The sequence below is a fragment of the Python bivittatus genome, unplaced genomic scaffold (assembly GCF_059951505.1).
Source record: "Python bivittatus isolate LINGU-HERP-01145 unplaced genomic scaffold, Pbiv_v1 ctg000330_np1212, whole genome shotgun sequence".
In the NCBI taxonomy this organism is placed as follows: domain Eukaryota; kingdom Metazoa; phylum Chordata; class Lepidosauria; order Squamata; family Pythonidae; genus Python; species Python bivittatus.
Genome location: NW_028277058.1, coordinates 51,164,359 through 51,185,736, shown reverse-complemented (window position 1 = coordinate 51,185,736; position 21,378 = coordinate 51,164,359). Strand labels below are relative to the sequence as shown.

The 21,378-nt window shown below is 39.2% G+C and overlaps 1 protein-coding gene across 1 annotated transcript; it reads left to right on the top strand.

The window, feature by feature from the left end:
* The first annotated feature begins 361 nt into the window (after positions 1-361).
* Positions 362-21,143, top strand: LOC103050065 (aldo-keto reductase family 1 member B10-like). The gene is made up of 10 exons (XM_088141299.1): positions 362-525; positions 6,274-6,441; positions 7,283-7,399; positions 9,557-9,634; positions 10,973-11,095; positions 13,841-13,947; positions 15,373-15,454; positions 17,338-17,421; positions 19,268-19,350; positions 20,623-21,143. The coding sequence occupies exons 1-10, from the start codon at positions 460-462 to the stop codon at positions 20,663-20,665; spliced, it is 951 nt and encodes a 316-aa protein (XP_087997425.1). The 5' UTR covers positions 362-459; the 3' UTR covers positions 20,666-21,143.
* Positions 21,144-21,378: the final 235 nt, after the last annotated feature.

Genomic DNA, 21,378 nt, shown 5'->3' with positions numbered 1-21,378 from the left:
CGACGGCGCTTCGCTTCTGCCCAGAAACGGGCAACGCTGCGGCCGCCTGGGCGCGCGCCCATGGTTGCCCGGTGGACCCGCAGGGCTTTTCTGCAATTCAGCCACTTTCATCAGCGATCGCCCCATTTCGTATATTCCCCAAACTAGGCTAAAACAAGGGCTGGCTCCTTTCGTGGGTCAGAGCGTCACGGAGCCCCTCGCTCCGTCCTGGAGTCTTTAAAGCTGGGAGGCAAAAGGAGAAACGCCTGCAGAGACTCCCCAGCCCATAACTGCCCGCACCAACCTCACCCCAGAGAAAACCTGGCCCCGGGCGACGCCCCCCGGAGGCATCAACGATCCCGCTCTGTCCCTCCCGGGCGCGGGGCGGGTCCGGCGTCCATAAAAGGGACTCGCCGCGGCCGAGCCTGCGCCTTTCTCCGCACTTGGCGCCTGGGGCTCGGGCTTCGCGGGGCGGCTGCCATGGCCAAATACGTGGAGCTGTACACGAAGGCAAAGATGCCCATTTTGGGGCTGGGCACGTGGAAGGTAAGCCTTCGCTGCCAGGACGCCTCTGCTCGCTCCCCTCAGGACGCGCTCGGGCCGTCTGGATGGAAACGGGGGCGCGCCCATCATCCGCCCCTTCCCGCCTCCGTTCGCGGGGCTTCCTCTTTTGCTCCGGCGGTGCGAAAGGGGGGCGGGCGGGGGGGGGCGCGGGGAAGAACGGCTTTCTGTGCTTTTCCTTTTGCACGAGGTTATGCCTAGAAAGAAATTGCAAGCTGGCAGCAGGCCACGCGTCTTGCAGGCTTGCAGCTGGATTTCAGAGCTGCTCGCGTGGCTCCCTGCCTGCTGCTTCCTCGTCAAGGAAAGGGGCGTTTTTCTATGTCGTGCAGAAAGCTTTGGGGTTCCTCGCTCTCCCAAGTGCGAGCGGCGGTTCAGCATTTAGGGGAAGGCCCCTCTTTTGTTGCCCAGCGGCGAAATAACGGGAGAGGGACAGGCACAGACGCACCGGACGGAAATTAAACAAAATGGGTTAAAGTTGCTTTGGCTCCTGGTTTCATGTCTAGAAATTGCTTTGTTTGCACGGCGAGGGTACCTGCCTTGCCTTGAGATGCTGAATTCTCCCAGGAGTCTCCGCTAATGCGGCTTATCGGTAGGGATGCTGGGAATTGTAGTTTTAAGATCATGTGAAGGTTCCGATCCTCACCCCTGCGCTGTATATGCCACTTGCGTTCCGCAATACCAGCTGGAAACCGGTTTTCCTCTCTAATCACTGACGCTTTTTCACAATCTTGAGGTCCAGAATTTGCGTCTGCTTCTGTATTGGGAGATGTTCTTGCCCTGTTACTTAGTAGTAAGTTCTTTTGAGCTGGGTATGAGTTAGTGGCCAGCGTGGTCAAGTGACTAAAATAAAAATGGTAAGAATGAATTAATCTCTCTCCTCACTTTCACCTTTCTACCCTTACAGTGGCATGAAGAGAAGCAGTACTGGTGAAAATTGTGGTTTTCTGATGTTTATCTCCCCCCCCCCATAGGGCGCCCTATACATTTAACTGCTGCATAATAGTGCATATTGATTTTAGACATATTTATTCAGAAATTAGTCTGATTAATATCATGTGGTTGCTTTCGTGAAAATAAAAAGTTGTCAGTCCAGTTCCTTATTTGTCTATTGTGCAGTCTTCTTAGAACCCCATGAGATCTGTTTTGATGGCTAATTCCAGCTATTGCAGGACTTAAAGGTTCTTTTTACTGCATTTAAGAAAGCAATTATTTAAAAGAAAACATGTCCCTGTTCTTTAAAAAAAATAACACATTTTTCACATCGGAAGCTTCCATTCCATTTGGGCCCTTCCTGTATTTAGGTACCCAAAATGGTGCCAGTCTGGCACCGAGGAACGTAGTTAACTGCCCTGTGGGAAATCTGATGACTGGGACCATGAACAGAAGCACTGCCGGGTTCACACATCACATTTAGCCATGATTTGTGAGTTAGGGTTTGTAACAAAACCATAATTGACTTGGTGCGCAGAACATATGAAGCTCCAAGCCAAGGAAACAACATTGAGGTTTTTCACTGTTTCGACTGAGCTTGTCAATATATAAAATTGAAACAGATTTTTAAAAATGTTAAACTCTAATAAAATGGCTGGAAAAGTTGGTAGAAGGTCCCTTAAAGACATCTTTGTACATTATATTTTTAAAATCTTTATAAACCTTGTTTCCACTCAAGAGGGTGATGATGTACAGTATCTGTTTTCCTTGTCCTCTGTATGCAGAAAAGTGTCATCCTTGCCCAAATAGCTTCAAAACAAAAGAGAAATCCATTTTCAGAGGAGAGGTGACAGGCCTTCTGTTGTAACAGGTCAATCTGTTTCACTGAGGAAAAGGCTATTTTAGTTTTTTTGTTTTTTGTTTTTAATATAAATTTTATTACAAGTTAAGACAACATAAAAACTAACACAAACTAATACAGAATAAACAAAATAAAGAAGCAAAGGAGGAAGAAAAGGACAAAGACAAAAGTGCAGAAAGAAAAGATAAAAAGAAATAGAAGAAGCTTCCAATTTCCTTTGCAGCAAATAAAAGTAAATCACAGTTATCTTTTACTCTGTGATTACAAAAAAGCTCACCTTTTTCTTTTATCTATTTTTCTAACCATCAAAACCAAAAGACATAAGTGCATTTTTTGTTGTTTATGCAAAAAGTCTATAAGGGGTTTCCAGTCAGCCATAACTGTAGATATTGTTTTTTCTCTAATCAAGGAAATCAGTTTAGCTATCTTTGCAAGTTCCATCATCAACCATTCCTCTATTGTGGGTAGTGCTGAACTTTTCCACTTTTGAGCATATAGCAATCTCACTACAGTCCATCATATATAAAAACAAAGTTCCATGCCTTTTTGCTAGTTTTCTGTCCATTAATCCCAAAAGAAAAGCCTCTGGTTTCAGTTGTACATTAGTCTTTAAAATCTTCTTAGTGTATTTATTTATATCCAGATTTTTTTTGGCTTTTTTACACGTCCACTATATATGATAAAGTGTCCCTTCATGTTGTTCACATTTCCACCTTTATACATTCTAGACAATTTCTGTGGTAACAAATACCAACAATACATCATTTTATAAAAATTCTCTTTAAGGCCAGAACATAATGAAAATTTCAATCCTTTCAACCACATATTTTCCTAGTGATCCATCTGTATATTGTAGCCAAAATTTTTAGCCCTTTTTGTCATACATTCTTTCACTTTTTTTTATTCTGTCTTGTATTTCAACAAAAGTTTATGCATTTTAGCAATAACATGTTCATCATTTGTACATAATTCTAGTTCAAACTAAGTTTTGTATCCACTTTAAACCATTCTGATGATTGTACATAAGAAAACCATTGACAAGTATATCCTTCTGTTGTCAAATCTTCTCTTGATTTTATTTTACAATCCCCTTGAGAAAATTCTAGTACATCACAATAAGGTAACCATTTATGCTTATTTATCATTTCTCATCTATAAAATGCTTCTTGTGCTGAGAGCCACAAAGATGTTTTAAGCTTTTTGTTTTTCTTCATGAGTGGTTTGAGGAGCAAAGGGTCATCTTAGCCTTTGCTTTTTTACTGTTGCCCATTTCAATGGGTGGGAGTAAGTAAAATGATGGATTAACAATCCAAGATAGCCATAATCTAGCCAAGACAGCATAAGCAATAAAGAGCTTGAATATGGAACTCTGGGTCTCCATCCTTTGTACATTTATTTTTCATTGATGATCAGTGTCCCTCCTTGAGATAACTGCAAATTCCTTGCCTGGGGGCACACATTTATTTAACATAAGGGAGTTGACTACACTTATATAGTTTCTTACTCATAAACATCAACAACCCTAGAGCATAGATTTATTATGATGATAATTAATTAAACTTGTATGCCACCCAACTCTCAACTCTGGGTGGCTTACAACAATCAAATAAAGAAATTACACTAGAGAGATAACTTTATTTCAGTCAACGACCAGCTTGAAATGACATATAAGAAGAACCAGCCACACCGAAGCAACATGTTCAAGTATAAATAAAATAATGCAGGATTGCACTCTATTAAGAACAAGATTAAAAATGAAAAAAATGGGTTAAAATGAGCTACAGAGCATTAGGTATGTGCAGTGTGGGGGCAACTGCATACAGTTGTAGAGAATGTTCTGTAGAAGGGTTCTTTTGTAATGACGGTGAGGAGGAACAAGACATTTTCTCAGAAACTTGTTTTTGATGACTTTGGGATTGAGCGATAATATCTGAAGAATTAAGAGAACCAGGTAGAGTGGAGGTTTCCAACCCACAGGCTGCGTGTGACCCTCTAAATCATTGTGCTGTTTATCCCTTGCTTGCCCACGCAGCAGGTTTCTGATCTCAACCACGTACTGCAGGTGTTCCTTTAGGCAAATCCCTTGAAGAAAATGGCCCTTTGTTCTTCTTGGATGGCCCTTCTTCATAATCTGCAGACAGAGCATTGGTCAAATTACTTTCAATAATTAGCAGTCACAATCATTTCAGCAGGAGCTTTTGCTAATAGAAGTCATCTGTTCCAAACAAGGTTTCCTTCTGTTAATTGTATTTTCTAATAAAGATGGCAGCCTGTAGCTCTGCCTTTGGAAAAGCCTGCCATCCTAAATCAAATATGCGTGATTTGCCTGTAGAAGCAGGATTTGTTCCAGAAAACCTCAGATGCCTCAGATAATTTGCTATTTGTACTGTCCTTGACTTTCTTCATTGGCTTTAGAAGAGAACTACCAATGCATGACTTGAAAAACTGTTATGGTACATGAAGACCTAATTAAGTTAGCTACATATTTTGGCTACAATTTTCATTAGAAGTGCCAGCTGCACTTATACAGGATTCTGGAGCATGGGCTGCACACTGGTTCACCCAGGCCATTCATTTCTGCTTGGCTGCTTTTAATACAAGTACACTAGCTGAATAAATATCCTTAGTTTGAATAATACCCTAAACAAATCATTTCTGCTTTGTGTAACCTAAGGATAGGCAGTAGGGTGTTCTCCAAATGTTTTGGGCTATGACTTCTGTAGTTCTTCCCAATATACTGTTCTGGGCTACTGTGAATAGGACCAGTGCATCTGATTGAGTCTGTGTTGCCCATTACTCACTTATTCATGGTGGTGGGAGGCACAAAAGGGCTACGTTCAAGAGCATGCAGCTCATTCACAATCAGTTAGGATGCCCAGAATCTTGGCTTACTCTTCTGTGCAAATAATGCCACTGATGAAACATAGTGTTCAGTAATACTTTCCCTTTAATAACTAATAAGTGTATTGGATTACATTTCCCATTATCCCCCAACAGCAAGGCATTGGTCAACACAGGGAGTTACAGGAAGCCTCATGCTTAGATTTTTTTTTTCTTCATGCTCTGTTCCTAAGTTTGCTAGTGCAGAGTATTGACTTGTATCAGTGTTTCTCTCAAAAATTGCCAAAAAATACAAGTGGGACTTGCAAATATCCCTTGTTTACCAAAGGAGAGGTTAAGTGTTAACAACTGTCCCCATCCAAGATAGCATAAGCGATCAAGAGTTAACATACAGCACTCTGAGTGTCCACTCTTTATTTTTTTGATAATTAGCCCCCCCTCCTTGAGATAACTGCAGTGACCTTGTTAATTGGCACCCCTTTGTACAACGAAAGGGAGTTGAATACAATTATGTAGTTTCTTAGCTGGCCTATGCAGATATAACACTTTTTGCTTTCCTTGCCTGGGGATATTGGCAAATACTGTGTAAACTAAATTAAATGTTTAATTTAATTGTTGATTAAATGTTGGTTGCAAATCAAGATGGGAAACCAGGGTTAGAGCCTATTTCATACCATGGTCTTCATTAGCCATAGTTAAGTATAACGTACTTTCTATATCTTACCAAGCTTTTTGTTTCCAAACTGACAACAGGTATTGTTGGTGTCTGTTTTTGTATATCTTTGTCAGCAGGATATAACTTGACAAGGTGAATATGTTACCTGGAATCACACATCATCCTACACTATAAAATGATGGATTTTGTTATGCCTTAGCTTTATGTGCAGGCTGAAGGTTGTCCATCCTATAACTTGTGTATGCATCTACCTCTAGTTTTATACCATTTTTGAACCTTCCCCAAAACAACCAACTGTGGTTAAATATTAGACTAATATCATGATATTAGGTAAGATGTTTCTGGAGTTGGGGGGGGGCGGGGAAATAGATATGTGACAAATTAGCCAAATAAGATACTTGACTAGGATTCTTCTGTTGTCCAGTCTCCACCAGGAAAAGTAAAAGACGCTGTGAAGAAGGCTATTGATGTAGGCTATCGCCATGTAGACTGTGCCTACGTGTACGAAAATGAAGAAGAAGTCGGCAATGGTATTCAAGACAGGATCCAGGCTGGGGTTGTAAAGCGTGAGGATCTTTTTATTGTCAGCAAGGTATATATGTTTACATCTTAGGAAAAAACAAATTTGGAGTGTTTTTAAATGGCCTGCAGCAATGTTTGTAAGCTGCCTGGAGTTTAGGAAGATTCAGCGGCATACAAATAAATAAATAACTGTTGTAGTCATTCTAAATCTTTTTCTTATGTTGGATCGTGCTTTTTATTTGTTTGTTTGTTTATAACAAACAAACAAACAAATTTATTATTAAATTTGTGTGCCACCCATCTCCCCCAACATGTGATTATTAGTTCCAGAGATGAAGTCACATAGAGAATACAGTATTTGAAATAGGACGTCCACAGTTACAAATGGTTGCATAATCCACACTAAAAGCCCATGTGTTTCAGAAAGCAGCCTTGCTTTAAAAATGTTAACCCTGCCTGTTGTATTAAGCTCAGAAAGAAAAGAATTGGTGCAGGCTATTCTATACACGTAAGATATGTTCCGTACACTCAGTTAATAATCTCCTTGCTGTCTTTTGTGCTGGCCATAGTTTTTGAACTACTTTCAAGGCTAGCTGTTTGTAATGTGGACTATGGTCAGCAACTGCAGCCAGGCATCTCCAGCATCTTGTTGGGATTGACCTTAAATTTAGTAGCCCTCATCTAATCTATTCCTGATTCAAAGAATGGACTGGTAATTTAAGAAGTTGGTGTTTTTCTTTTCTTGGAAGTTGGTGTCCACCCTCCAGATTTTTCATGTTTCCTATATAAGATGTAGGCTGATTTTTAAATATTTCCTATAATCCAGGGGAGTTGTTTGGACACATTGACAGCCATATGCATAGTTTGGGGGACACAGGGAATAACCTCTCCACGTGGTGTTTTTCTTGCAGCTTTGGTGCACCTTCCATGAGAAGGCTTTGGTCAAGGGCGCCTGTCAGGCAACTCTAAAAGCCTTGAAATTGAACTACCTTGACCTCTACCTTATTCACTGGCCTCTAGGATGCAAGGTACTCCAAATTGCTTTCCTTTCTTTTGGTGGGAAAAAAACTGACACACAATTACTGTAGTCTTCCCAATCATCTCCATATGTTGGGACTACAGCTCTCAAATTTCTGTAGTTCTTCAGCTTTTCTCACCATCAATCAACTGGGAACAGGTGGCCCACAACAGGATCATTGAAGTTCCATCCCACACTCTCCCCACTGCTACCTGATTGGCCCAAGAGAGCTGAAGAGGGAGCATAAGGTGGAAATCCAACTCTTCAGTCTAAGCATCTCCATTCCCACGCATTCAGATGGCTGGATGTGAGGAAGGCTCAGTATGTAAAAGAGTGTAGTAAGAAAAGGCATGGGGGAGGGGAGGAAATCTAGCTCCACCCACCTTTCATGCAGCCCCATCAAACACTGTTTATGGGGTGGATTTTTCTGTTGTTCAAGCAAATCTGCACTTGAACAAGTTTCTTGTTCCTGTGATTTAATACTGGCCATAAGTTTGGCATTCAGTGTTTAGAATACCAAGCTTATAAGAATCCTATCAAAGATACTTTTAATGGAGATTAGAGCAGATTAACCTTGCAGTCCATGGGTGATTACAGTGGAAGGATGGTAGTATAAACCTGGGGCTACCGAGGTAATGCCTGTGGAACACCTAAATGGCATTACACAACCACAAACCATTTTTTAATTATTAGAAAAATAAAAATGGCTAACATCTCTTGTAAGATCTTCAGAGTGGAATGTCCAAAAGCTACTAAGGTGTGGTGCTGTTAACCATTATATATTTTTATTATGGGATGCCAGTGGCATCTGAAGAGGCTGCACCATGGATTCCACCTTCTAAAATCCTTTGCTGATGTCTGCTCTAGATTTTTTATATCAATTCCATTTTCTAAATTAAGTGACTGGCTGACTAGTTTCTTATGAATATAAGAAAGTGCTGTTTTTTAGCTTGAGAAAGGAATGTACAACAATGTATTCTTACTTGGGGAACATAGATTAAGAGTATTGTATCTGTTTTGCAATCAGTACATTCTGTGTTTAGTCTCCAGTGTCTCCAGATAAGGCAATGAAAAATCATTGCCAGGAATTTAGAGAATCATTACTTTTACTGAGCTGGATAGACCACTGCTTTGATTCTCTTTATGGCATCTTCCCAAATTCAGAACCAAGCACATCCCATTACATGTAGTCCTCATTTACCGAATGCCTCATTTAGCAACCATTTGAAGTTACGATGGTGTTAAAAAAAATAGCTTTGCAACTAATCCTTGCATTTGCAGCTATCACAGCATCCCACAGTCACATGATCACCGTTCGAGCAGTTCACAACTGGCACACATTTATGACCATTGCAGTGTCATGTGATCACCATGTGCGTGCTTCACAACCAGCTTCTGACAAGCAGAGTTAATGGAGAACACAGAAGTAAAATCACAAGTCGCAGCCATGTGATGTCTTGCTTAACAACCAAATGGGAAGTGAGGTCATAAGCCCATTGTGGTCACGTGATTTTCCACTTAGCAACTGTGTCACTTAACAACGGAATTACCAGTCCCAATTGTGGTCACTAAGCGAGGACTATCTGTACAACTGAGTTGAGCAGTTTGTGGACAACCTATAGTCCCTTGATACCCTGAGATGATGCCCCTAAAAATTGCAAAAAAATCTTTCAGACTTTTCCTCAAAAGGTTGAAATAGGATCAGGAAACCTCTGGGGGATAGGGCATTTCTAGACCTCCCAAAGGACCCTAAACGTAGCCACTTAATTGCTGAGATTCAGTGGTGCAATTTCAGGCTATTTTTTGGAAGGGTGAAGGATTTTTGATGGTGCAAATGGGAGCAATTTGTCTCCCATGCCCTGTTCTGACCTTCAAAAAAATGAAATAATGCTTGCTTTGATGTCACCACCCTTTTGCTGATGGTGTGCATGGTCCTTCAGCTGATCAGGGACACAACCCTGTCAGGTCCGCTTCTGCATACTGAATAACACCATTAGGGAAGATTTATTGCTTGGTTCTGCCTAAGACAATGTTATCTATTCAGAAGAAAACTGACTTGGAATGTATTGTCGAAGGCTTTAAGGAAACAAAACTTCCAGAACACGGCCACACAGCCCAGAAGACCCACACCAACCATCTGACTTGGAATCTTGCTTTGTATTGACAGGCAGGAGATGATCTGTTTCCTATGAATGAAAAAGGCATGATGATAGCCGGTAACACAGATATTTTAGACACATGGGAGGTATGTTCAGTTACAATTAAAGGGATTTCTTCCCTGTATGAAGTGTTTTTTATGTGGATTTTATATGCCTTGCACTTTTACATTGCAAATGTTTTAAATTTGCATTTGTTGAAATTATGACATAAGTTTTATCTCCTGGAGATTTTTCTATCATTGTAAAATGAGATTATTATATTTTACACTTATGCTATCTTATTTTAATAAGACGTTTGCTTAATTATGGGTCCCTCCTGATCATTTGAGGATATTTACAAAAAGTACAAAATATTTTTGGTTAGAAATATAGACTGAAACCTCCTCCTTTACCTTGGCTATGACAAGCTTTCAAGAAGAGGAGATTAAGGTATTTAATCTCACTGTTCTCCCTCCTATTTAGGGTAAGCAAAAGAACCCAGAGAAAACAAAACAGCTGGTATTTTTATTGTGTATTTATTTACATACTTCACAGGCTTTGCATAATAATTCTTTGTCAAGAGTACATTTGATGTTGCTGTAATCTAATCTTCAATTTATTTGAGTATAAAATGCATCAGGCATATAAATATGCAAAGTAGAAATTGGTAAAGGTGTGTGTTACAACTGGTTTAATCCTTTTTTGAGAGAAAGAAAGCATCTTGAAAAGTTACCTATGTACAATTCAATTTCTATTAGCTGTACACCTTCTATTCTAGGATAGTTTGAAGCATATCCAAATAACAAATAGTACATAATCACTGGAATCTGCTGACCTATTCAGCCTAGTGGGTAATTCCTATTTATACTGTTAACTGCTGGCAGAGTTATAACCTAATCCTCTAACTTCAGCATCAGAAATTGAATTGCTTATCTCTTTCGGCTCTCCCTCTGAAGTTCTCTGGTGGGAGAGGTGGGTTCATGTATTGTACTAAGACATAATGTGCTTTAGTTTCAATGTACGTTGTATGAACTCAGCCAATTGGGACTTATTCAACAAATCATAGCATATAGCAATGTATGAACCCAGTCATTCTAAGAGAGGGCCTTGGAAAATATCAGCTGTCTTCCAGGGCATAATGTAATACTGTATTCAGATGATGATGATGATAATGATGATGATATAAAAATAATGAAAATGATCAACTGCAGCATCTCCCTTTCCCAGTCTGATGTGCTCAGAGGTTTGCATGTTCTTTTTTTCCCAATAATTTTATAAACAGAACAATAAAAGAATACAAGCGAAAAAGAAGAAGAAAAAAGAGTGTAAGAAAACCAAACAAAACAAGAAAAAACCCTCCCCTCCTAAAAAAGGTTTGCATGATCTGAAGCGGTAGAATATGTGCAGCTTCTTTATCTCATATTTGGCCTTTGGTATATTCTTAGGCAATGGAGGAACTCGTAGATGCCGGATTGGTGAAGGCCGTTGGTGTTTCCAACTTCAATCATGAACAGATTGAGAGAATCTTGAAGAAGCCCAAGTTGAAATACAAACCTGCAAATAACCAGGTAAATTCTCAGGAAGTGCTTTGGGGATTATGAAGAATGAATTATTTTACAGCAGAGAGCCAAGGATAAAACAGTCTTTATTGGCTAGATGCCAAGGATTACAGGAAATTTCCGAATGTACAATGGTGCTCTCCTCCCTTAATCTATCATTCTGACAGCTGATCTCAGCATTTTAAAGTGCTTTATCATTCTGATTTGAATTTCAGAGCAGGCTTGTTCAGTTAACTATCATATATACTAGTAGCAGGGTTTGTTTGTTTTGTTTTTGGTTACAATTGAGCTTGTAAAAAATTGAATCTGCCCATTGGTATGGAATTAGAAAAATACAGTATCTTACAGGCACTGGAATTGGAAAAATGCAGTATTTTACAGTAACCTAGGAAACCTCTTTGCAGCTTGATAGCCCAGAGTCATTGGAAAAAGAAAATCTCTGGAGATGCTCAAGATGCTTGTGGCAGTCTGCTTTAAAATAGCTGCAACCAATTTAAGATATCTTCTAACTGACTCTGAGCAAAGTTTCAATATCTCATTTTCACCATGTAGTAACTGCTACAGCTCTTGAAGATGTTGATTTCCCAGTCACAGTAATGTCAGCAAAAGGCTGAAGAAAGTGACTCAGATCAAAAGGTTTTATGCTAAATGAACAAAACCAGGGTGAAGGATTGAGGATTGGCAGTGATGTAAAAATTGGTATGGAAGCTCAGTGATGGAGAAAAATCCAGAATTTGTGATAATCATTTTCAGGTAATTCTGTTCTGTAGGTTCAGGGAAGAGAAAGTATTAGCTAAACTTTTGGAAAATCATGGAAAGAAGTCAATGGAAAGAAATTTGAGGGGCATGGAATCCATCACATCTTGTAATCTGAGTATCTCAGATTATTTAAATGCATGCATTGTGTGTGAGACCTAGGACACTATTGTCCTGAATCTCTTGAGAAGATATAGTCAGTTATCCCCATTTATAGTAAAAACTTGATAACAAATAACAGTTCAAGTAAGGCATTCTTGAACCCACTTCTGTTTGTCTAGTCAGATTTGGGATAAGTGAGGAATAGCTTCCTCATGCAAGAGGATAGCTGGGTTGAAGGCAGATGTAGCATTCTAGGGAAGTCATGATAAGTTGGTCAACTATGCAGTTGAAGACCTACCTACAAGACAGTCGGGTGCAGGATCAGCTCTCAAGCCTTATTCCACAGCATCCAGCATTGGAATGAGTATATTTATATGACCAAAAATAAACACTTTTTCAGTATAGCTGTAAAAATACTTTGGGATTTCAGGCACGGTGCTTTTTCATGGGCTGGCCAATAAGCAGTATCTCAAATTATATTTTCCCCAGTACAAAGGGATGAGGCTGAAACAATTTAGAATAGTTTTTTTCAGACCCTACCCTGGCAGGGAAGAATTGAACACTTGTAATGAATATGGTGGGGGTTCAATCAAAATTCAGTTACAGTGACAATGAGTGCATTGTTGGGAGACTTGAAGAACAGGTCAGCGATAGATCATCATGGAGAAAATCTATCTACGTGGTTGCTAGGAGTCGAAAACAACTTGATGGCATATAATCATCTATTGAAATATCAATCTAATTCATAAATATTGCAATCACAAATTCAAATTGATTAGAAAATGTAATAGTTGCCTTCTTGCACTTCTACAGTATATATTCTGAAAGGAGGTATTGTATGACAGACAAGGATGCTATAGAGTAAAATTACACTCTAAATATAGTTTGCATGTTCTGTCAGATTCTGCTTGTGCACCGTCTTGTTCATTCATTCAGAGTCTTTTTTTTTTCCAAACAAATTTTGAATTTCCAGACATTTCTGAAACAAGGTATCTTGCAAGGCCCATTCAGTCAGCACCTCCTGATTAATAATCAAAATTCATACAAAGAATTTTTGGGAAACTGCCATGAAGTCTCTTTAATAAGCATTGCAGCCAGAAATAGAAATAAACTCCCAACAGCTCTGTAACTCTATACAAGTTGAGCATCCTTGTACACTTGCAAGCAAGAGGAGAACTCAACACGTTAAGACTACAAGAACAATTACTTTTTTCAGAGTTTTGGCAAAAGTATGAGAGACATTTATTTTTATCAGTTAAGTTATGTATTATTTTGACTTCTATATTATGATTTCTAAAATTATTTTTCCCCCATGACACAAAAATCCTCTCCATAGTTGCCATTAATACAATTATGGAATTTGTCTTGGGAAGAGGATGACCTCATTTAGCATCAGGTTAACCTCTCATTCTATCGTGATTTATTGTATGAACAAGACATGGTTGATTTTACACAACCTGCTGAGCTGTAAACTAAACAAATCATGGTTTAACATGGTAGAATAGCCAGGCCAACAAAAAAAGTTGGGCGAGGTTTCAAGAGAAAGTATTGGGCTACCTGTTAATTTTTCTTAAGCAGCAATCAATAAGTACAGCGTTAAAATCCTGCTAGCCATTAAGTAAGGGCTGCAGTATGACACAGTTATATGGGGAACGATTGTGATTGAAATCAAACATGGTGGCACTGTGGAAATCTATCACGTTGATTTCTGAGGAAAAGAACTGTTTGAAACTGGACGTAGTTTTTCTCTCCCACAGTGACAAGCTTGCTGTGTCCACAGCTGAACTTGGCCCAAATGCAGATCATGTTTTTAAAAAATATTGGGAATTATTTTGAATTTCAACCTGTCTTGGGGTAATAAATATAGACTGAAATCCATTTCTGTATATGTTGCAGGTTGAATGCCACCCATATCTTACTCAGGAAAAGCTGATTGATTACTGTCACTCCAAAGGGATCTCCATCACAGCCTATAGTCCCCTTGGCTCTCCTGATAGGCCCTGGTGAGAACATTTGGTCTCTTACTCCATGCTGAGTAAAATGTACTGGAGCTCAGAGGTCTTGACATCTGATTTGCTAATCTTTAACCGCACATTGGAATGCATGAATGGGAAATGGAAATGGCTCAAGAATTAATGCATACCCTGAAATTATAAAGGAAGATCGAGAAATGTGGGTCTCAGGGTATTTCTGGACCAAGGCCAAGCGTCCCCAGCCATCATAACCTGCAGTAAGAAATGATGGGCGTGCAGTTCGACAGATGGAAGACAATGGATTCTCCCCACCTCACCCACTTCTTGAAACCTGAGTATTAGGAGACATTGTATTGTCGAAGGCTTTCAAATCCCCCCCTTCCCCCCCCCCTCAGATCTCTATAAATACCCACAAAAGGGTCACATCACCCTGGGCACAGAGAGAACTGCTCCTGTCTGTGCTCCTGCACTCTGAAGATGCCGGTCACAGGTGCTGGCAAAACGTTAGGAAACAAAACTTCAAGAACATGGCCACACAGCCCGGAAGACCCACACCAGCCATCCTATTAGGAGACATATTTATGTCAGTTATAACTAGCTACCTACTTATGTGATGGAAATAAAACAGATTTATTGAGTTTAATAATTTTTTACTTTCTCAACAAAAACTGTAATTGTGATTAGTAAGAGGAATATGTATATATTACAAACATTCTTAGTTTGTAGTTAGTGACTATTCATAGCATAATATACAGTGAATAACAGAAACAGTAGTAGTTAAATTAAAAACATGTAAGGTAGTGCAGGCGACAGATCTGATGCAGAGAAAAAAGATTAGGAAGCTGGATTCATACAACACATGAAGCCTAAACCATAAAAACCACTTCATGAGCGTATATGTTGTGTGAACCTAGTCAGTGTTGGTTTGCACAACAAACCATAACTAAGCAAACCATAATTTAGTGTGTTGGGTGAACTTAGCCATAGACTGGATTTACACAACACACATGGGGCTGTAAGAGTTTACTTAGCATGTTATATGAACTTAACCAATGTATTTTGTAAATTGTTTCTGGTTTAGCATGTTGAGTGATCTTCATTAATTATAATTTAACTGAATAGCCATGATTCAGCTAAATAATATTTGTGAGAAAGCTCTCCAGAGATCACCAGATGGGTTCAGGGCTAATGTGAAGTTAAGCTATGGGCTTATCATCTCATTGCCAAATCGCTGAACTGAACTAGTTCTCTTCTTTTTACAATTCATAAAGGATGAAATCATACATTAGGGAGAAAAGCTGATTTGGGGAAGTGTTAAAGAGACTGGACTGATGTTGCATTTTCCATTCTAGCTAGCCAGCCTTGCAATTTGATTGTAATACTTTTATTCCTCTTAAATGCCAATTTTCTTAGTGTTATTAATTATCTGCTACCCTTGGTTTCTTTTTATGCTAGGGCCAAGCCTGAAGATCCATCACTCCTGGATGATCCAAAAATTAAAGAGATTGCAGCTAAGCACAATAAAACAGCAGCTCAGGTGTGTGTATGCAGTTAAGTAGGAAATCAGATGGTTATTGGAGGGACAGGTGCTGTTTTGAGAAATAAATCTTTAAAATCTACTTATCACAGCAGGAATAGCTTGCTTTCCTGAATAGTTGATTGAATGAGGAAAAGGATATTTTTTGTGCTTTGATGATAACTCAGAAGCCTTTCTGCTCTGTCAACTCAATGTTAACTGTATCTTAACAGAAGAGCACTTTTTTGTAATCATTTTTGAAATATGCACAGCTGTAATATATATGTATACTGTCAAAATAGGTTCTTGATGACTTGCAAAACTGGCTATCTGCATGCATGTAGAATACATCAAAGTAAACATAATTATTAAAATATTTTTAATAGTAAAATGAATAATTAAACTAGCAGGGGGAAAGAATCTTTGTATCTCAGGTTATCAGATACAGCTTATCCAAAGGAGATCCAGGTCTTGTTCAGAAGATCTGCATGAAAAAGACTGCTTTGTCTTCAGAGAAGTGAAAGAGGATGTCATTCAATTTCAGTGTATTTTTTGGGGTGTGGGGGGGTTCATAGGAGGTTTGTCTGTCATGACATTGTGATAGGCAATCTATTTTGAATGCAGAGAATCCCTAATTTAGGCCCCAGCATGGCGAGTTAAAAAGATTAAGTCAAGTGAAGGGAAAGAATATGTCTATTATATATCACAATGGCTTCATTAGGTGATCAAAGTTCTCTCTTAGTAAGTCAGAATATGCAGAATCTTTGTGCAGCTGCACACAATCCTTGTACGTAGCAACTTTCAGTATGTTAAACCACTGTTTCTCATCCTCAGCCACTTTAAGATGGGTGGACTTCAACTCCCAGAATGTTGGCTGGGGAACTCTGGGAGTTGAACTCCACACTTCTTAAAATTGCTGAGGTTGAGAAGCACTGTGTTAAACCACTGAGTTCGTTGGAAGTATTTCTAAAGAATTATGCAGTGTATTTTGGACCTTGGAATGGATCAAGCAGATTTTATTGTGTTTATTGTTTGTTATATTGTATGTCCTTTTTTCATCACAAGGATGGAGTTTGATAGCATTGTTTTTGTACCTCATAGTAACCATTGCAATGTAGTTCATACATGAGAGTCTGAAATTGTTGCAGATCTATTGCAGTTGCTCCAAAAACCTCTAATGGAGTCCAGGCTATCTTCTGTTCACTCTCAATCAGTTAAGTAAGGAAATAATGATGGGACATACATTTCAGATAATTGGTTGGTAGCTTTTTTGAGACCTGGGCACTATCATGTAATAGTCTGGACATTGACGGGGGAGGAATAACTTAAATTTGTAAGTGCCTCCATGAGAAAACTGGTGACTATCCTGCTTTGCAAGGCTTTAGCAAAGTCATAATATGTCCAGGTTCAGATGCTTACACAATCGGTCATTAAGCAAAGTTATCTCAGTCCACATTCATGATTAGCAAAGGTTCTTAATGTTGGCTGGTATTCAGTGGACAAGACAGAAAGCACTGTTGAGAGTCAACATTTCACAAAGTTTGATACGGCTTCAAGGCAAGGCATGAAATTAAGTGAGGTTGAGCAGTAATGGAAAGCTGCAGCAATCAAGTAGGCTCCAAAATGCTGGAAACTCTCCTCCCCCCTACACAAGCATAGTGGATATTATTCTGCTCCTATTGCAGGATCCAGATGCTTGGGAGCAACAGATAACCCCTGTGTAGACTGTACTGCTCAAGATGCCAAATAGTGCAGAAAAGAACCATTGATTTTGCTGGGAGGGAGGCATCCTGGAAGAGCTTCTATGTCAGCATGTTAATGTGCATACATGATTTGTGGGGGAGTGGCATATGATTTTTCTGATCAATAATCCTTATTTTGTTTGGTCTGGTCTTGGCTATCAGGTCCTGATCCGGTTTCATATCCAAAGAAATGTAGTTGTGATTCCCAAGTCCATCACTCCAGCACGGATTGAAGAAAACTTCAAGGTAAAAATAACATCCCCTTTTGGATTGGTTGGTTCCTACATGGCATATTATTATTACTATTATTATTAGCAGCAGCCCAAATCAGTCCAGTGTAGGATGAAAGGCTCTTCATTGGAGGTTATGGACTGTAATCTACTGTACTAGTCCAGTGTGGGTTGGTAGATGGTAGATGTGTCACTGCCCATCTCGTTAAACGACTGGGTGATTTACAAAACAATTAAAATCAATTAAAATTACAATATTACAATAATAAATACAAAATAAAAAGATCCACAGTAATTGGCGATCACTCAGGAATGCAGTTACTCTCTGCTTTCTGCTTCTGAAGTTAGTTTGTCTACATGAGTTGACCAAGAGTGAGGAAATACTAATAAGACTCAGTTTGAAGACTCTGTCCTTTTGTTCCCAAGACTGAAACAGCTTGCCCCAATTGTGAGATGATGGATATCACTGAAAGTTGGCTTTGAATGAATTATAGCACTCTTGAGCCCTCCTAGTGTTGTTTTGCTACAGTTCCTATTTTCTTGATCATTGGCTATGTTGGCTGGGGCTGATTGGAGTTACAGAAGACATGTCTAGAAGGCACATGTTTCCCAACCCAGCTATAGCTTCTTATAATTGCATTGGGCCTCTTCGTATACCTGGCAGCAATTGCATTTCTCGTGAAAGGTAAGGTAGGCTGTTAGACAAAGGGTTATCTGCATGGAGGTATGCAGAGATCAGCAAAAACCAGCACAACTGCATGTGCACTCAACTATTGGCATTGTAGGGCTTGATGGAGGCAGGCTAATGCAGAGATTAATTACACTAGTTTCTCCTTTACCTTTCTTTTGCACAGGTTGGCTCACCTATCAGTTGTCTAGGCCATCTCATGTGAGCCAAAGGTGGCCAGCCAGGTTGTGGACCACTTAGGCCATCCCAGCCCCATTTTTGTAGCCCCTAGAATACCATCAATTTTTGGCACTACAGTTCCCACAAGAAAGAATCCATTTAATGAATTGTTTACCCTGGCTGATAGCAGTTACACATGAACACAGAGATGGAAAGGAGATTGCCAGAGAGTAAGGCTAAATAGTGTGAAATGATAGGAGTATTTTCTGTGGTTTATCTGGTCTAAAGTTACAGCCTTTGGGAGGAAGGAACACCAAGTCGAGCAGTAACTGGCAAGCATATAATTACTCTAATTTTGCTGTGGCTTTGAGGTTGGTATAAAAAAAAAACAACATTCTGGTTACTCAGGTCAAATAACATCAGTGGAATCTGCTGTGAATTTCCACCGGAGTTGCCAAATGGTTATAAACTAATTTGCAAGCTGGGAGTGGGTTGTGTTTAATGCTGCCCTTATTTTTGTTGGCCTGCTTGCTTTTATTAGGGCAAATTGGGAAGAGGGTTTTGTTAGTTTTTAATTTAACTGATTCAAGCAGAGGATGGCAGACGTAGATCAATACAAACCTTCTACGCTGCTGAAATGTTTCTGTAGGCAGCAGAATCAGGCGCAGCGTGGATTAAACAGAGTACTTAGCAACGGAGGAAAATCTCTCTCTTCTAAAGTAATGAAAAACAGTACTGTACTTCCTTAGCCCTTCAGAAATCTTGGACAATAATTCTTTGTACTAACTGGGAATCCTAAGAGCAAGATCTATGGTATATGATCTGTACATAGGGTATAAGTGTATATATACGTATAAGAACATATATGTATATAGGTATATGATATGATACCTATGGTATATGGTTCAAGATATATGGTATATGGCACCCAATTCCTAAAGGTTCCTGGAGCATGTCATGTCAAACATGTTTTGGGAGTTCTCCTTAGAATTCCTTATTTTTTCCTGTCTGCTAGGTATTTGACTTCGAGTTGTCTAAGCAGGACATGGAAACTATCCTCAGCTTCAACAGGAACTGGAGGGCATGTGCAATGACCATGTAAGTATGGTTTGGAGGAAATGTGGATTGTTGTCCAATTCAGTACGAATTAGCATTGCAGTGCTTTCTTGGGTGACAGCCTGAGAAAGCCCTTGGATGATTTTGCTGTGCAGCAGAACCTTCTGAGATTTATTTAGTACTTATTTATTTAGTATTTATTTAAAGCAACTCATCTCAGCTTTTTGTATGATTTTTTTCTGTATAAGTATATATGCTTCACGTAAATTATCTCAGAACAAAATAAATGGACTGTTCTCTTTGGAATTAGTTTTACTTGTTACTTTTATGTCCATTTTTGAAATGTTATTTGATCTAAATTAATACAGTTCCACAACATGATATTTTTAATTATGTGAGAGCTCCATGTTAACCATGGATCAAACCGTAAAGTGGTATGTGGTAAGTGATTAGCATTATAATAAACAAAGACTTCTCTCAATATAAACAACATGCTGTTCAACCTAATCCGTTTTATCAGAAACAACACTTCCTAGTTGGAGTCACATGTCCCACAAAGCCATCATGTCATTCCTTTGGATTTGGTTTAATGTGTTGTGCAAACCCAGCTCTTGTGGTCTATAAGCTACTGCTTTTGGCTTAGTAAGTTGCATGAACCAACTGATGTCTTATTTATTCAACAAACCAGCAGACAGGGATGAAAGTATTTACTCAATTGCTTTTTTGCTCAAGTTTATATATGTACAGTATCTGGTAATAAAAGGTCATTTTGACAACCTTGTGTTCTTCAGTATGCTGGACTAACTCCCTGAATTTCCAGCCAGCATGGCTTATGGTCCACTATATGTGAAGGACAGCAGGTTGGGAAAGAGTCAGAAGCAGTTGTAGGCTCACTGTACCCTGAGTTGTGAGCATTCAGCATTCAACAGCCATACTGAATCCTTGCCAATGAACTCTATGGCTTGAAGGTGTCCGTGAGTGGTACATTCTGAGGTCCTTATTTGCTTTAAATTAAAATGCAGATTTACTGTGCTTGATGATAATCCAGCCAGGCTTCCACAACAGAGGATCTGCCTTTGCGGTTTGAAGATGATTCCCCCTCCCCCCCAAAAAACAAGTGAAGAGACTCTTGTGTGTGCTAGAGGCTACATTTGCTTGAGAATCACAATTTGTGCAAGCTCCTGCTAGATGTTACCAAGAACTTTTGGAATAGCAAGCTTAGGGCACTAAGATACAGTTCTTGCTTTGGCCCACCCTCCTAAGACAGACTTAAGTACCATTTAATTAAAATGTCTGATTTTTTTCTTTCTGTAGGTGTATTAATCACAAGGAATATCCTTTCAGCATTGAATATTAAAAGTCCTGCAAATCACAGAAATACACAGTGGACTGTTGGCGTTGATTTTGTTGGCATCTTTTTTTGGATCAGCCTCTCCATGCAATCTTTATAAACCTTTTTCTGCCTAGATTGAATATGATGTAAGTGATTGTTCTTATGAATATACCTTTCTCTGGCAAGATCATAAGTGGCTGGAGCTTTAGAAAAATAAGCAGTAATTTCATTAGTTTTGTATTTCTTCTGAAGCCGTTTCAAATTAATGTCTCCTGTTTGAAAAAGCAGAATATCTTTTAACATTTGGGCAAATAAAGTGTAATGATTTGTGTGTGTGCCTATATTAAACTTAACTCTTCCTCTTTCTTTGGCTCCAGACTTGGTCCATTAAAGTTTTGATGGGGTTATATGTTTTTTAAGTTACTCTCTGTGGAACTCTGATTCAAGAATTTGGAATACATTCTTCTAATAGTGTTATGTTGAATAAAACTGGTTATTCTAATGGTTTTTCTGTTTTCTGATGATAGAAATCATATTAGCTATGACTCATTTCAAAAACCACAAGCTTCAAACAGATGTATTAAAAGCCTATAATGTTCACAGTAAATACCTTGTGGTTTCCAGGACAGAATGGTTACCGTTAGACCTCACCCCAAAAGGAATGAAGGTATACCTCTGATAAAGGGCACCCCACCAGCATTCTGGATATTTGGCTCCATAGTTGCTACTTTCACTGT